Source organism: Morus notabilis, unplaced genomic scaffold (assembly GCF_000414095.1).
Source record: "Morus notabilis unplaced genomic scaffold, ASM41409v2 Scaffold256, whole genome shotgun sequence".
Lineage (NCBI taxonomy): Eukaryota > Viridiplantae > Streptophyta > Magnoliopsida > Rosales > Moraceae > Morus > Morus notabilis.
Genome location: NW_010367627.1, coordinates 491,708 through 509,009, shown reverse-complemented (window position 1 = coordinate 509,009; position 17,302 = coordinate 491,708). Strand labels below are relative to the sequence as shown.

At 37.1% G+C, this 17,302-nt stretch overlaps 1 protein-coding gene across 3 annotated transcripts; it reads right to left on the bottom strand.

Moving 5' to 3' along the window:
• Window positions 1–1,652: 1,652 nt before the first annotated feature.
• LOC21404180 (probable ADP-ribosylation factor GTPase-activating protein AGD6) lies at window positions 1,653–16,873 on the bottom strand. Of its 3 annotated transcripts, none has more exons than XM_024175458.1 (5): window positions 16,744–16,873; window positions 15,815–16,625; window positions 15,430–15,519; window positions 2,459–2,957; window positions 1,653–2,064 (listed from the first exon to the last, which is right to left on the bottom strand). In XM_024175458.1, the coding sequence occupies exons 2-4, from the start codon at window positions 16,595–16,597 to the stop codon at window positions 2,460–2,462; spliced, it is 1,371 nt and encodes a 456-aa protein (XP_024031226.1). In that variant the 5' UTR covers window positions 16,598–16,625; window positions 16,744–16,873; the 3' UTR covers window positions 1,653–2,064; window position 2,459. The 3 variants fall into 3 exon arrangements, with proteins under 3 accessions (XP_024031226.1, XP_024031227.1, XP_024031228.1); XM_024175459.1 differs by having other exon boundaries at window positions 16,799–16,873; XM_024175460.1 differs by having other exon boundaries at window positions 16,803–16,852.
• Between the last annotated feature and the right edge of the window lie 429 nt (window positions 16,874–17,302).

Genomic DNA, 17,302 nt, shown 5'->3' with positions numbered 1-17,302 from the left:
TTGTTGCTTCTTGCCATTTATTTTTGTTCCTTTTTGGGATTTTGTACTTTAAAATATGACTCATTTTCGAAACTTTATTTCAAAAACACATTATTGTGATGTGCATTTTCCTTCTTCTGCACCTTATTCAATTGCAACTATTATTTTTTCAATACTTGCATTCTCTATAATTTTCTTTTTCTGTTTAGTAATTTTAAAATGTGATTTTTCCTTATTTTCCTATTAACATAATTTCTTTAATATGTGCCCGTACTTAATTTTTTTTAATTTTTATTTTGCCAAAAGATTCTCTACAATGTAATCCATTTTCAATGTAATTTTTTAAATAGCTTTTTTTTTTTCCCTGAGTATTCTCATTGAAATATATTTTTCTACATATCCCCATTTAATTTTTTCTTGTGTAATTCTTGTCATTTTAACAGTAATACTTATAAAGAAGTTTGTGTTAATTGTGTATTAAATATTTAACTAATTAAGATCTTTATTATTAAATAAAAATAATAATAACACAATAATAAAAAATTAACACTGAGATTACTCTCCACGGGTATAACACGCAGAGTTCAACTAGTACTTTAACAAATATATAAAACACTAGCAAAAACTGCACGCATAAGGCACACGCATTTATGTCCATTCAATTTTTTAACTTATTTTAGTTAAAGTGTAATAAAATATAAGGGATTAATTAAATAATGTGCATTTTGAAAATGTTAGAAATAAATCATAAACTGTCTGTGCACAAACCCATCCCCACCCGATACGCGTTTAAAATTTAATCCTCATCCATTTTAACCAAATTTTCTCCGTCCTGAGTAAATGAGTTAACGGATAGAATTACCATTCTTAAACTATATACGTTGGACACGTCTAGATAGAAAGAAGATAAAATATGACAAATGTAACAGTAAAAAATTAGAAAAGGGCCAAAAAGAAAAAAAAAATTAACCGTAACCTGCCTACTTTTTGACTTAAGGGTTGTTTAGTTATGAAATTCGTGCCCGATTCAAATCATGATTCATAGTTCGCTACAGTATTTTTTCTCACAAAAAATACACGTAAATAAAAAATGATCTCCTTATTATACACATGAGTATAGATATAGTCGTACATAATTTCAAAAATAAGATATATAAATAGAATTGATTTGACTTAGCTTAGTGTCTGTAAGGATAAACCTACAAACCAAACAAGTTTAATCCCTTTTTTTATTTTTTTTTATTTTTATTTTTTTCAATTTAAACTAAACCATTATTAATTAGGTTTTGAGTTGATTCCGGCAGGTTGATCAGTTTGGTACCCACCCAACATGCTCTCCCAAGATCATTCCTCGAATTACCAACTTCACAATTTCTCTGTACGACGCAGATAACTTTTGAAATTAGACGAGCATAAACACATTCTTGTTTTTTGAATTTGACATGCATAAGAAGCCATACGCATTGAGATAAGAGTCTCTTCCAATTATGGTATTAATGTAGAGGACCGGTTCTTTAACAAGCTTAATTCAAGGAACATTTTCACTCAGCTCTTATAATTTTATAGAAACATTTTAAAAGTTATATTTATTGACGAGAAACTTAAATAAATGATTAAAGGATTTAGACACTTATCAGAATGTAAGACGAGTATTGAAACATAAGAATAAAAGATAACCGGAAAAAGAAAGTCGATTACAAATCCAAAGAAACCTTAAAATTCCTCACACTTACAAATAGAAGTTCTCTTTTGATTTGGGCAAATTAACCCTCCTTGTTGACAGTTGAACATACTATAAAATTACTTCGAAACACACCCAAGTTTCCCCAATAGGTTACATCAAATCAAATTCTTTTAGAAAGAGAGAATAAATGAAAAGGAAAATATAAGGGTCAACAAGAATATACTAACCTCCACAAAAGTCTATCCCCCATCATCATGGGATTCTAAATAGGTTGTCAGCAGCACTTAACATCCATCATCTCGCCATGCCTTCGGCCCTCGATTAAGGTGCTACTGGAAACCGTCCGTTTATGGGTAATCCGTGAATTTTCTGAGAACAAGATGCAAGAATGAAGATCCTACCTGGGAAAAATAAGAAGATAATAACATCAGAAACGGAAGAATACAACTCAACAAGCCATCGCTTATGGAAGCAACATTCGGGTTAGTATAATGCAAGACCCTACAATTATTAAGTTCAAGCGTTATCGAAATCAAAATATCAAGCATAGATAGGTTTTTTTTTTTTTTTCCTATAAAAAATACGCATATCTAATAATCAGGATGTCACCAAACGAATCTGGATTTTCAGGACCCAATCAGTTATTTTGGACTAAACATAAAGTAGATATCTCCTTTTAGAAGGTTCCCACTGTAGTTGCACACATACAGACCAACAGCCAAAATAAAAGCCATTCTGCACAAGTCTAGCAAAAGTTTTATATCTACATGATTGTAACCATCATAGAACACAAACCTTAGAGAAAGCCGCCTCCTGTCCATGTAGCATCCGATTTCCCGTTATGACCAACAGGTTTCGTATTAGATGCACTCTGATAGAAACCATCATATCCATCATCTTTGGGATCATCCCAACCAGCCCAACCATCATTATTGTGGGATGATTTTCCCTTTGTTGATTCTTCTTTTCTATTGTCTTTTTGGTCCCAATCATCCCAAGAAGATGAATTGAAAGAATTAAAATGCCCACTTGATGAGGACTGCCCTCCAGATGTAGAATTCCATTCTTTGTTCTGCTTAAACTCTTGATAGTATCCATTGTTCTCATTATCATTGCGTTGCCAGTTATCGGCCTTCAAGTTAGCTCCTTCTCTCGTATACTCTTCAACCTTCTGTGAGGCTATTGCCATGACTCCTTTCATAATCCCCCATGTCTTCTGTCCAATCTCTGTAGTCTTTGCAGTTACAACATTGACAGTTTCATTCACCTTGTGATCGTAACCGCCTTCTTTAACCTGTAAAAAAAGTTAAAACCAATCAGGAACGTAGGTTAACAAATTTCAATTTTCATTCACAATTATACCAGCAACAGAAAATTAAGAAAACACAGCAACTAGAAGGTATAACATTAAACTGGTGCTGAAATCCCTTTTACAGAAAGATGCAAAATACACAGCATAATGAAACTTATATTCATAGAATTTAATCTAGTATGCACTAGCCAGCAACAACAGCAACCAAAGGAGGGGAAAAAAGGAAGAGAGAGAGAGAGAGAAACCAAATAATGAAGAGGTAACTTGTTTTATATAGAATTAACTTGTTCCTGAGTCTCCGCCCACTGGAACCACCCCAGAGCTCGCCCCCTTCTAAGCAAATGGACGCCGCCATAACCTTCTCATCCTCTTCTACATCATTGATCAAAATACCTCTCAGCTCTGAACAGCCAACCATACGGGTCCTCGCCATGGAAGATTGGGAGCTCAAGCTTCTTTCCCTGATGTTCCGCTCGCCCCTGCCGAACCGGCGATGCCGGCTGAAACTCACGCCCTCGGTCCCTTTCTCTTGCCGCTCGCCGGGGTTCAGGGCCGCGCTCTCCCCCAAAGTGCTGTCCTAAGAGCGCCTCCATGCGTTGGACAGCGTCCTGAACTCGGCCCACCCGATCTGTGAGGATCGTCATATCTTCCTGTAATCTCGGCACTGGATCGACCATCGCTCCAAGAAAGCGCACCGTCTCGTTGAGGTGCTCCCAGCGTCGCTCCACGGCATCCTCACGATTCTCAGGTCGAGGTTCAACCGGTCAGTTCGCCATGAATCGTCCGTCTGTAATACCAAGCTGATAGGAACCTGAAATAACGTCCTCAATCTAGAACTAAATGCAAGAATTATAGACTGAATAACCAGAAAAATGGGTTATGGCTCCTTTTATTAATGAATCACTCTCATACAACCATTACAGGCTCCATGTATTAATGAATCACTCTCATACAACCATTATAGAGAGACTCTCCTTCTAGCTTAGAAAGATAGACGAAAGAAAGAAAGGAAAAGAATGAGGGGTTTCGAGGACCCTCTACCTCCCAGACCGACCCAAGGTTCCAACAGATTCCACACCCCCTTTCCTCTTTCCTCCTCCCATATATTCTCTCCCTAACCAACTTCTCTAACAGATTTCCCTAACAGAATTTGCCACCTCAGCATTGCCCTCCCTTGCCCTGAGTCATCACCCGCAATGCCCTTTTTACCCTTTCTAGAATAGGTAAACTTAATAGGGGGCCTAGGCGGGATCCTATCACCTTCTCTATCACGGGCATCCAGAACTCCATAAACAAAGGGTTCCCCCCCAAAGGCAGTCCCCAATATTTCAATGCCCATTGGCCCACTTCACACACTAATTCCGCCGTGATTTCTTGTACCACACTCTCTTCAACATTTATATAAATTAAATTTCTCTTTCCCATGTTAATTTTCAAACCCGAACAGATTGTGAAGAATTTCAGAATGGACTTTACATTCCACACATTCTCATTGCTTGGACCAAATAAAAACAAAGTGTCTGCGAATTGGCAGTGTCACACAGTAACTTCCTCTTCCAATTGTGAACCCCTCTCCACCACACACACGTCCAAGGATTTGTCCATTAGCCTACCTAACACATCAGCAACAAGTGTCATCCTTGCCTCAATCCCCTTGATGCTCTAAATCAAAAAATTAGCCAGTCCCAGACACCCTCTTATCCATTTTCTCCATTTGCAACCAAAACCTTTTTTTCCCATCACCATATCTAAAAATTGCCCTCTCACATGATCATACATCTTTTCGAAATCCACCTTGAAAACCAGCCCTCTCTTCCTTTTTACACTAAACTTCTCCAATGCTTCATTTGAGATTAGCACAGCATCTAAAATCTATTTTTCCTTCATTAAAGCACCTTGTGCCGACGAAATTGTGTCGCTTAATACCTCCCTCAATCTGTTTGCCAATAATTTATACATACGCGTCACCAAACTTATTGGCTTATAATCCTTTAACTTCCTTGAATCTGTCTTTATTGGCCTATAACCCTTTTAACTTCCATGAATCTGTCTTTATGGAATAAGACAGAAAAGTGGATTAATTGCTGAATTAATTACACCGTTCCTGAAAAATTCCTCGCAGACTTTCTTTTGTTCTTTTGAAAAGAAACAAAGCTTTATTGAAAAATAAAGAGGAAATGAAAAAATTATAGGGACAAGAGAAAGAGGTTTCCTCAAAAAGCAATCCCAGAAACAAAATGAAACAACTAAACTACGAAGTCATAAAAAAGATGCCCAATTCCTAACAAGGAATAGGTTTCCTCAAAAGCAATCCTAGAAATACAAAACGAAACAACTAAACTACGATGTTATAAAAAAGATGCCCAATTCCTAAATTGGCCGACCAAACTCTTTATCCCTATAAACCCATAATGATACCCGATATTTCACTTTATCCCATAAAACAAGTCTATCTTCCCCACAATCCTCAAAAACTCTGTGATTCCTCTCTAACCAAATACCCCAAAAAATAGCCAAGATAGTAACCCACCTTAAAATTTCCCCCCTGCAATTGAGACAAGATGGTGGAGGACAAAACTCGAGCGACTCTGTACATCTACTAGGAATTGCCCAAAGCAATCCAAATTCCTTCAAAAACAGAGACCAAATCTGATGAGAAAAAGAGCAATGCACAAACAAGTAATTCAGTAACTTCTCTTCGTTCTTGCACATCACACACTAGCCAGGAGAAATTGAAATGAAAGGGCTACGACGCTGAAATCAATCATGTGTTGAGTTTATTAAGAGCAAGAAGCCAGCAAAAAACTTGAACTTCAACTTTAAAGCGGGTTTTCCAAATGCTCTTGAAAAATGCAAAAGGCTAGACTGATTGATCACCATTAAGGTGGGAAAAATAGGATTTGACAGAGACAATATGCTTGCATCTAGGCCTCAGACCTGTCTGTCTTGGAGCCTGATGGTTATATTTATCCTCTCCACAACATGGATTAGCTCAGAGACCTCCCCCAATTCCCTATCAGTCAAACTCCTCAAAAATTTAAATCCCAAGAATTACTCGCAAACTCGGCACCCCGATCATTTAATGTCACGACAAAATTTACAATAGGCTCATCATGAAGGGAGGAAAGCCTGTATAGTGCAGGAAATCTCATGCACAGTGGACCTCCAACACACCCAGATATCTTCCCAAAATCTGATAATTCCTTCCAAACGCACCTTCTACTTAACCTGTTGAAAGAAACCATCTGCTATTGATTCGACAGATTTCCATGGGCATCTAAATTTGGTTCTATTAGCTGGCTCGGAATCCCAATTATTTAGATTAAACCTGTATTTCCCTACAATGACTTTATGCCAAAAAGAATCCGACTCTAAAAGGAAACACCAAAGCCATTTGGCCAAGAGAGCCTCATTTCTTTTCCTTATATTGCCGATTCCCAAACCCCTTTAACTCATTCGGCCTACACAATTGCTTCCAAGCCATAAGATAAGTGGTGTTGTCCTTGGAAAATCACTTTCATAAAAAGTTTGATGAGCTTTTCAATCACCCCTGCTACACCAATCCGAACCCTAAATATGGACAAGTAATAAATGGGTAGAGAAGATGGGACACACTGAATGAGAGTTAGCTGACCCCCTTTTGACAAAAAGGCTTTCTTCCACCCATCCAACCCCGAATACTTGACTGGCCAAGATCCTATTGCACAGAATACTTGACTGGACAAACCACCGGCTCCCAAAAAGCTGGTTGCAATGGATTTCCTCCAAAGGATAACCCCGAATACTTGACTAGCCAAGATCCTATCGCACAGCCAAATACCCCAGCCAAACTAGTCAGCCTCTCTTCCTCCATATTTATTCCTAGAATAATGCTTTTGTCCAAATTTACTCTCAGCTCAGAAATCAAACGGAAAATATCCATAATGGAAGATAAGTTTGACAAGCTTTCCTCTGGAGCACTGAAGGATAGCATCATCAGAAAACTACAATTGGCTAATTTTGACGTTGGATCTTCCCACTTTAAGTGGTTTGAAACTAGAGCTTACCACTGCCCTGTTGACCAATTTGCTCAAGATGTCCACCGTAATCGTAAATAAATGCGGAGACAACGGATCCCCGTCTCAACCCTCTGGAAGCAGCGAACTTGCCTTGTGGCCTACTATTGATTAACACTGAATACGAAACTAAAGCAAGATAATTCGAAATCCATCTTCTCCATATGACCCCGAATCCCTCTCTCCATCACAAAATCTAGAATTGTCCACTCTACATTATCATATGCCTTTTCGAAGTGGATTTTAATAATGGCTCCTTCCTTGCCCGACGATATGTTATCTTCTACAACCTCATTGGCCACCAAAACTAAATCCACGATCTGCCACCCCGCAGCAAAAGCACCTTGAGACAAAAGATCTCCTTTAACAAAACTCCAGCATTCTTGCGAAAAATACGGGGAGAAACCATCGAAGCCTGGGGCCTTGTTCCGTCGCAGCAAAAAACTGCTATTTTGATTTCATCCTCTTCAAAAGGCCTCTCTAACAAATCAACAGCCAGCGCGGAGATTGGGCGCCAATTTAAACCCTCAATACCGTGGATATGCCCTCTAGACAATGTATACAAATCCTCATAAAAATCATATATCAACTTAACGATCTCCTCATCTTCCACCACATTCCCAGCCTCATTTTCCAATTTGGAAATTGTATTCATGGTTTTCCTAGCCTTGAGTAATATGTGGAATAGCTTGGTATTGGCATCTCCTTCCCTAGCCCAAGAGGAATTACACTTTAACTCAAGCCCCCTTCCTCCCTCTCAATAATTTGACGGAAATGATGTTTTAAGTCCCGCATCTCCTCTATTAGATTAATTGACCAATATGGACCCTTTCCTTCATATCAATCTCCTCAATTCTTTTAAGGATGCTCCTCTTCTCCACTCTGGTGGCCTCAGCCACTTCCAAAATCCAAGCCTTCACTCTTCCTTTTAAAATTTTCAACTTCATGAATTTGTAACCTCCCCACGAAGCTCTCCTTCCTCCCACCAAATCTTCATTTTTTCTAACAAGATCCTTATACTCAAGCCAAATATTATCAAATCTAAACAAAGAAGGCCTCCATTTGGGAGGTTTTGTGTGAAAAACCACCCTAACAACCGCCTCTTGCTGCCCAAAAGGGAAAACTCCACCCAACCCTTAGAGAGAAAAAACCAATCCAACCTACAACATATGGGAGATTCTCTGAAATTAAAAAAGGAAAATTTTGCATTACGTAGCGGCAAATCATTCAAATTAAGATCTCTTTCATCAAAAAGCCTCATGCTTCTCGTGAAACTATTACTCCCAAACTTCTCGGACGAAAAACACACAACACTGAAATCGCCACCAATGCACCACCTCTGCCCACATAAACTCTAGAGACCCACCAACTCATCCCAACACAATTGTTACAATTCAGCACATCTCTTTTATTCTTGAAGATGGGGACAAGAATGCTTTTCCTCCATGCATCAGGCATATGCTTCTTCTTTAGTATCTCATTAAAAAGCTAAGTGAGCCACACAATTCCAGCATCTCCTAACGCCATCCAAACCTCTATTGGAATATCATCTGGCCCACATGCCTTCTCCTTTTTCATTTTCCGTAATGCAGTTTTAACTTCCGAGACTCTAATTCTTCTTGTGTACGTCACATTAGGTTCTCCTTGTGACCTAAGATTGTCAAACTCTATAGCATGATCATCATTATAAAGCTTCTCAAAGTAACTCCTTCAACATCCCTCTTTTATGATATGGTTGGGGCCATAAAATCCTCAAAAGGTCAATTCCAGTTTTGCTACAATTAAAAGCTCTCACAAAAAGTCACGTCTAACTTTTTCTACTACAGTTAAGAGCTCTCATATAAAGTCTCATCTCAGCTCGAATTGAAAACTAAAATCGACAAACTGAAAGAGGCTTACACCGTTCTTGAAAAGTTCCTCGATAACTTTCAACAAGTCCTCTCTTACGATTGCCCAACAATCTGATAGGACTCGTTAATGATGGTCTTGGGTAGTTAGTTTGATAGTAGAAGTTGTTATAGTATAGTAATAGCTGTCAGCAGTTTGATGCTAGTACCTCTTTTTACCCCTCTAACAAACTGTACTAATACACCTTTAACAAACTACTGATAGCTAGTAGTACAGTTTGTTAGAGGGGTATTAGTACAGTTTGTTAGAGGGGTATTAGTAATATAAAAAGAGGTACTAGTATCAAACTGCTGACAGCTATTACTACACTATAACAACTTCTACTATCAAACTAACTACTCAAGACCATCATTAACGAGTCCTATCATTACTCCCCCGGCAAAAACACCTTGTCCTCAAGGTGTTGATTAGGTAATTGCACTTGAATGATGCTATCAGTTGTTATAGTGTAGTAATAGCTATCAGTAGTTTGTTAGATGAGTATTAGTATTACTAGCTGTCAGTAGTTTGTTAAAGGGGTATTAGTACAATTTGTTAGAGGCGTATTAGTAATATAAAAAGAGGTACTAGCATTTGGGGGGGATTAGGGGATTGATTAGAGTAAACTGGAGAAACCCTTGGGAGAGCTAGCAGACCTCTCGAAAGTCTGCAAATCTATCTTGTAATCGAGTCTAGTTCTTGTTTTCAATAATAATCTTTTCTTGGTTCTTATCACAATCTTGAAAAAAAACCTACGAAAATCCATCCAATCTTGGAGATTTGTCCTTATCACATCTTAAAACTGCTCTTTTCACCTCTACCTCCTCAAAGGGTCTCTTGAGCCAATTGGCTTTTCCCGCTGAAATTGGACTCCATTCAATACCATCAAAGGACCAAAAAGACTTATCCTCCTCCTCGAAAAGATTTTCGCAAAATGATGTGATTTCTCTTTCTATCTCTCTCGGATCCTCCAACACCGACTCATCATCTTTTTCCAATCTTGCAGTGGCACATTTATTCCTCCTCTTGCTAACTAAATCTTCTTTCTTCCTTCCAACTATCATCCAAAGATCACGCTGCCTCTTTGTTGTCAACAAATCAATTTTTAACAAAATCTCCCCTTTCACAATTCTAGTGTCTCAAAGGTTTCCTTGATCCAACTCTTAATGTAATTCTTCAATCCTTTCAATTTTTCCATCATTTTAAGACCTTCCTAACCTATAGGATTTGATCTCCCACCACTTTTCCCATTCCTTTCTAAAACTCAGATGACCTAACCACATGTTTTCAAACCTAAAAGGCATACGTCCCCATTGGACCGGAGATGTATCCAACACTAAAAGAAAACAGTCCGAACAAACTCTCACCCCAATCTCTTGTTTCACCTCATTGAACAAAGACTGCCACCCAATTGTAAACAAAAACCTATCAATTCGGCCCTTAACTACGTCCTTTCTAAAATTGGAACATAAAATTGTGAATTTTGCTTGCGCCAAGTTCCTTTTAATCTGCATCCATAATGAACTAGTCACAATCCTTCATACTTCTAGTAACCCCGCCACTTGGAAACTTCTCTTGACTAAATCTTGTGACATTAAAGTCTCCACCCACACACCAATTTGGTTCACAGATTGTGTTCAATCATGCCAATTCCTCCCAAAAACTCCTTTCTCAATATGAATTCAGACCGTATACTCACAAGAGCCACCACGAATTACTTCCATTTTCTATACTAACGGATTCCAAAAACATACTAGTAAGACTTTCCCTAACTTGAACTGACCTGATATCCCACATAATCACAATTCCCCTCGATCATCCAATCAAAGGCAAAGAAACCCAACTCCGAAATCGCTTTCTCCATAAACTCCCAATCAACCTCTCATTCAAAATCTCCTTTTTTATTTTCGGTAATATGACTAGCCTTAACCTAATTAATTCTCCTTGATCACCCCTCTATTCTTGGCCGAACCCACACCCTGACATTTCAAGGCACAATCTTCATATATAATCTATGATCCCCACTTGTTTCTTGCCTTTTTTGTCATAATTGACACTGCACTCGAAGTTCATAAGCTCCCTTACTCCTCGCTTAGCTTATTCCTTTTCAGATTCTTTCGGCCCAATCTTACTTGGCTCCCCTTTTTGAACTCCCTCTACCACTGCTGATTGTCAACCATTCCTCCAATGAAAAGGCGTTGATCAGTTGGACGAAAAGAATGTAATCCTTCTCAACATCTATCTTCATGAGGTTAATCTCCAAAACATTTACGGGTGATCCTCGATTGGTTCCCTCCCCTAAACAACCATTTAAAACCAATTTTCTTTCCTCAAGAACACATTTCAACGCGTAGATTACAATTAGCTGACCCTTGTTGTGTGAAATAGACTGTTTCTCACCGACTCATACCCCACTGTTGGAATTATTGCAAGTGAGGAGTCCCCACCACAAAAAGTAGAATTTGTTTGAGACGGCATGATCATAGGAACACTAACCTAATCTCTGGTTGTAGACCAATCCCCATATCGTTCTATTATGAACAATCTTGGCATGTCACCTGTGATGTCGTCTCCATCTTCTCATTTTCCGAATCTGAAATGTAAAATCCCTCGTCTTTGGAGTCTTCAATTTCACTTTCTGATGACCTCCAAAAGAGATTAACGCCCAGCTCCTCTTCCCTCCCTTTTGTTACTTCTTCCACCAAATCCTCTCTTCCTTCCATAAACTCGTTCCCAACTTGAAATTCCTATCAAAATGGCTTTTGACTCCTATTAAAGCGATAACGTTGAGATAGCAAATTTTTCCTTACCTGTGATTGAGACTTGCTGTTGACTTATTCGTATTTGATTAAGTGAGCATCAATTCCAGTCAATGTTTCTGCCTGGTTCTGTCGTTTTAAAGAAGCAGTAGATATCTCGCCCCTCATGAAATTCTCCTTTTCCCATGGCTTACAAAAACGCCACTTTACAAAAGAGGATTCTTCATATGTATCGTCGTTCGAGTTCTAGGGCTTTTAAAATTGGGCCTGAACTCGCGTACTTCTCAACCTCACTAGATGATGAATGGGCATTCCTTGATTTCATTTTATTATGGAGCCCATTCGGCCCAGATCAGTTGTGAGGCCCGTTAGGGAAAATGACTCATGGGTGGTCCTCCCCATCCATAAAATTTTATAACAGATTCAATGCATCAAATCTGTTACTTAAATGAATTAAAGAGCCTTTGAGAATTGCTAATAACGTCCTTCCCTTTGGACCCACTCCTCCCACTATTCCAGAGATTTTTGGGGGCTTCTCCATTATTCTCCTCCTGCACACGTGATTGAACTTCCGATGTTTCCTCTCCCACAACACTGTTTTCCATAAATTATTTTTTTCCCTATTTTCCCCATCACGTTCTCTAACTCTCCAGATCTTCTCACTATTTCTCCTGAATTTTTCATGTTTTTCCCTATTTCAACATTGTACCATTCAGTTCGTGAGACACATCTTCTTCGTCGAGAATTGCAAGGCCTCTGCAAATCATATCTCTAATTCTACAGCCCAGATTATTTTCCCAATCTCCCCTGATGTTGACGAGGCCAAGATGAATTTTCTTCTCCTTGACATGATGTTTCCATAATTAACTTCATCAAACCTACTATTAGACCTCTTCTTTTTATCTTGGCAAATCTTAAAAAGTCTAGTTAAGCATTTCTTGAGCAATCTCCAACAAACCTCCACATGCATCCTCTATGATCTTAAGGGAATGAACATTCCGCATGGTTAGCCAGAGGCCTTCAATCCCTATCTAGGCATTTGTGCTTCTATCTAGATACAATCCCAATGAGAATAAATGGACCATGACTCCATTTTTGCGAGGAGCATTCTATTATAAACCAACCTTGTTTCTTTTAAGAGTTCATCTCCCATCATCTCCGCACCAAAGTCACAGCTCTGTCTGCTGCCATGGAATTACCTCGAATTTTCTCCTGGTCCTATTTTCGAGAGCCTTATTTATTGTTCCTCAATCATTCTCTAGTCTGTTTCTGTAGATGACTATTGTCTGTCTACAAGACTTTGACTGCAAGCCTACCAGTAGTTGCCCCTTCTTCTTCCCCGTTGGACCCCTTCTTGCTTTTTGCCCTTCTATCTTCCATAACATACCGGTTTTTACCTGCATCTGTCATCTTTATCGGACGTCTAAAGATGTTTTGAATGCAAGCTCTAAACTCCTTCCACTCTCTAAGGTGTTTTCCCCATAACTATAATGGGCTAGTTTGGTAATACTGTAGATTTAGAAAAAATTGCTTTACGTTGTGCTGAAAGAAAAAACAGCTGCTACAAAAAGTAGTTGAGTGTTTGATAAACTGTAATTATACAAGTGTTGTTGATTCCAAAAGCAATGTAATAGCATTTGGTAAATTATGAGATTGAATTACTGTGGGTAGTTAAGACGGCCGTAATTAATAATTTTAAATTAATATATAAAGTAATTAATAATTAATAATTATTTAACAAATAAAAAATTGATATATTAATAATATAATAATAATGGTCAAATTATCATTAATGAGTACATTAGTAATTAAACTATATATATAATAAATTAATATGCTAAATAATTATAAATAATAATTAGTAATTAATTATAAATAATTATTAAATAAGTAATGTACTCGTATTTATTAGATTATAAGTAATCAATTAGCGTATTAAGAAAAATAATTAGTATATACATAATTTATTAATATTCCTTTTACTACTTAAATTATTAACTTTTAGTTACACAATTAAATAATTAGTTAATTAATTACTAATGTTTATTTAATAATCTATTATATTATTCTTTTTATAATGATTAATTACTAATTATCAATTATTAATTATTATTGATTAATAGATTACATATTGATAATTATAATTTAATATTAATTATTAATTGAGTAATTACTATTTATTTTTTATTTACCAACTATTTACTAATTAATAGATTCTAATTAACATAACATATGATTGATAAATTAATTATTAATTATTTATCTAATAACCTATTATTAATTGTTTTATTGTTAATATGTTATATAATTAATTTTTGGCAATTAATCTTTAACTAAATAAATAATTACTATATTATTTAATATTTTATTAACAAAATTAAAAACTTAATAGTAATAAATTAATATTTAATTAATAATTAAGTAATTACTATCTATTTATTAGTTATTAAGTATATCTATTTATTAATTATTAATTAATATATAATATAATTAGTAATTAATAATAAATTATTTAATACAACTTCATTAATAATCATTAATTGTACTATGTTGATTCCCGCACAATCTAAAAGCCAAAGTTGCCTTTGGGCTGCTTCTAATTTTGGTTGTAGATTCTTCAAAAATTCTTTAAAAATCACTTTTTATAGTTTTTCCCAATCACCATTATTAGCTTCTGATGGCTATGAGAAGTGATTTTAGACTCCAAGAAGCACTACCAAACGCACCCAATGTTCTTCAAATCTCCATTTTGAATCATCATCAATTTCATTACGCTTCCTGCTTTAATCTTGTTGCATTGAAGTAGCAATCTATATTTCGATCCAACGGAAAACCTTCTAAATCCTCCATTAGACCTTGTTTCCAAAGCTTCCCCAGTAGTCGTCCTTAGCCAATATGCTCCCCCCAAGTCCAGACGGATAGTGAAGTCTTGCACTCTATTCCTCTCTGTGATCCTAGCCACACTACCCGCCTCAATGACTTTGAAAATGAAAATTTTGTGTTTAGTTATGAAATCCTGACTTAGGTGTTTGTAACTCATCCTGACTAACGGACAAGACATGACACTAATAACTCATGAAGTCTAGAGAGAATAGAGCTTCTCTCAAGTATGAAATATGAAAATAAATTGTCCATAAGAAGCAAAATACAAAAATATTTTCAAAATTAGAACTAATTTTAATCAAAGTGAAACGTTAAAATGAACTTCCTTCCTATACTTTCGAAGCAAAGGAGCAGAACTCTTGGTCAAGCTACATAAATTCTGGTTGAATACAATCACTTTTGTGTTGGAAGGGAATTGGAGATCAAAATAATGAAGCCTTTGATAAAGCAACCGTTTACACACAGAAACACATGGAAGTGCCAAAAGATAAAACATATATAAAGTTCTCCACTTTTAGGGAACGGGGATTATTCATAATGAGTTGTTCATCATTTATTTTAGTATAACTGCTGAGATCCTTTTGTCAAATATAGGTAGCATGAAGATTTAGTGTGTTTTGGTGAACCAGCTTAAGTCCTAAATCTTGTACTTTTCGCACGCACTGTAAATACAAGTACTTCTACTTACAGAAGAAAAGAGAGCGCTTTGGCCATTCTCATAAGTAGGCAACTGGAAACATTAATTTTGGAACTAATTGAACATATAAAGACTGTAATTATGAAAGCAATGAAGGATGCGACTTGATATTCATAAAGTAAGTGAAACAAAAAACGATCATGCCATTGAACAAAACTGGATTCAAATTATACCTTAGATGTGATCTCCTTTGTGCCTGCTTGAACCACATTCGCAGCCGACTGAGCCGCAGATGCGGCAACCAAAGATAATCTACCAAAACCCTATACCACAACAACAAAGCAAATAAGTTTCTTTAGAACGAACCAAGAAAAATTCATCAAAACCCATTATCAAATAAACTGCTTTAGAGCATAACGAACACCATTCTCAATCATCAATCAAATAAATTGCTTTCGAACATACTCAAAATACATTCTTTATCAAAACCACTAGCAAATCATCAAAACCACTATCAAATAAAATGCTTTAGAATCGAACGTACTAAAAAAGCATATATTCCCAATCAAAATCACGCACCAAATTATCAAAACCATAAAGGAAGAATGAAATGTTCACCTGAGAAACAACAGAAAAGACATCCGTTTCGGTATTATTATTCCTCTGAGAAGGCGCGGGGCTCGATCCGAACCCTACGTACTTTCCGCCTTGCGAAGGCGGAAGCCCCTCCGGTCGAGAGTCGTTCTCCGACATCTTCCTCGCAAAGAAGCCCTCCTTATTCGCCGCCGAAGCCTCCAACTGCACCCTCGTGTAGATGTCCTCCGTCGATCTCGACCTCGTTGGCTGCAATCCTCCTTCGCCGCCATTATTAACGCCTCTCACATTCCCCGTCGACTGATTCCTTCGCATATCAGTCGACGATCTAAATCCATCGTCGTTGTCCCAACTATCCCAACCTCCACCGCCGCCGCCGCCGCCGCCGTTATTCCGAGCCAAAGGCGGCTTCTTGTTGAGAGCCTCCTTGACAACAGGCGGGTCCCGCCACGGACGGCCTTCGGCTAGGGCTTGAATCCGGTCGCGGTAGACAGAGGCGGCGTTGGTGTTGTACTTGGTGACAATGTCGGTCTCCTTAGGGATGCCGTACTGAGCGAGGAAGGCGTTGAGCCTGTCGTTGCCGCCGGACTCCATCTTCTTGATCTGGATCTCGGACCATGAATCCATAGTGACAGATCGGACGAAGGAGATGTGGACGCCGAGGCCGCGGTGCTTGCCGGAGCACTCCAAGCACATGAAGACGCCATAGGAGACGGACGCCCACTGCGGATTCTTCTGCGAGCAATCGACGCAGATCTTGTTCCCTGGCTGCGATTGCAGATTCCGAAGCCGCCTCGATGCCGCCATTTCTCCTCTCCGATCCGATCAGATCGATCTGAATCCGATTACAAATTGGATCAGAAATCAGAAAACAAAAAGGAAATAGAAGAGATCGGAGAATCAAGGAACCGATTTGAAGAAAGGAAAATAAAAAATCGAAAGAGAAAATGAACCCAGAAAATTAAGGGGGAAAATTGGCTTGTGTTGAGGAGATGAATGAGGGATCACCGACACACAGCGTTAATCCGTCAGAGGAACATGTTTAGGCCACTGCTTCTTCTTCTGCTTTCTTTCTCTACGTTTTCTCTCTCCTCTTTATTCTATTTATTTTATTTGGACTTCCATTTAAGTTTTTAATTTGAAAAGTGCGTTAATACTTAATTTTAAAATAAATTTATTTTTAATATAAAGTAAAAATGATATTATTTTAACACTCATTTTGATTTGATCTAAAATTAATTTTAAAATTATGTTTAGTTAATTTTTTAAAATATTATTTTAAATATAATAAAAAAATAAATTTATTTTTAATATAAAGTAAAAATGATATTATTTTAACACTCATTTTGATTTGATCTAAAATTAATTTTAAAATTATGTTTAGTTAATTTTTTAAAATATTATTTTAAATATAATAAAAAAATAAAATTATATTTATTAATTTATATATTATAATATTATTAATAAGTATTAAAAATGAAAATAGTTTTTAATTACTTTCTACTTTTTTTA

Excerpts from the sequence above, each read along its gene's own strand:
- LOC21404180 (XM_024175458.1), bottom strand. The coding sequence starts at position 16,597 with ATGGCGGCATCGAGGCGGCTTCGGAATCTGCAATCGCAGCCAGGGAAC. Across the intron at positions 15,520-15,814 it reads TCTTTTCTGTTGTTTCTCAG|GGTTTTGGTAGATTATCTTT; the intron begins GTGAACATTTCA and ends GTTGTGGTATAG. Across the intron at positions 2,958-15,429 it reads CAAAGGAGATCACATCTAAG|GTTAAAGAAGGCGGTTACGA; the intron begins GTATAATTTGAA and ends CTTTTTTTACAG.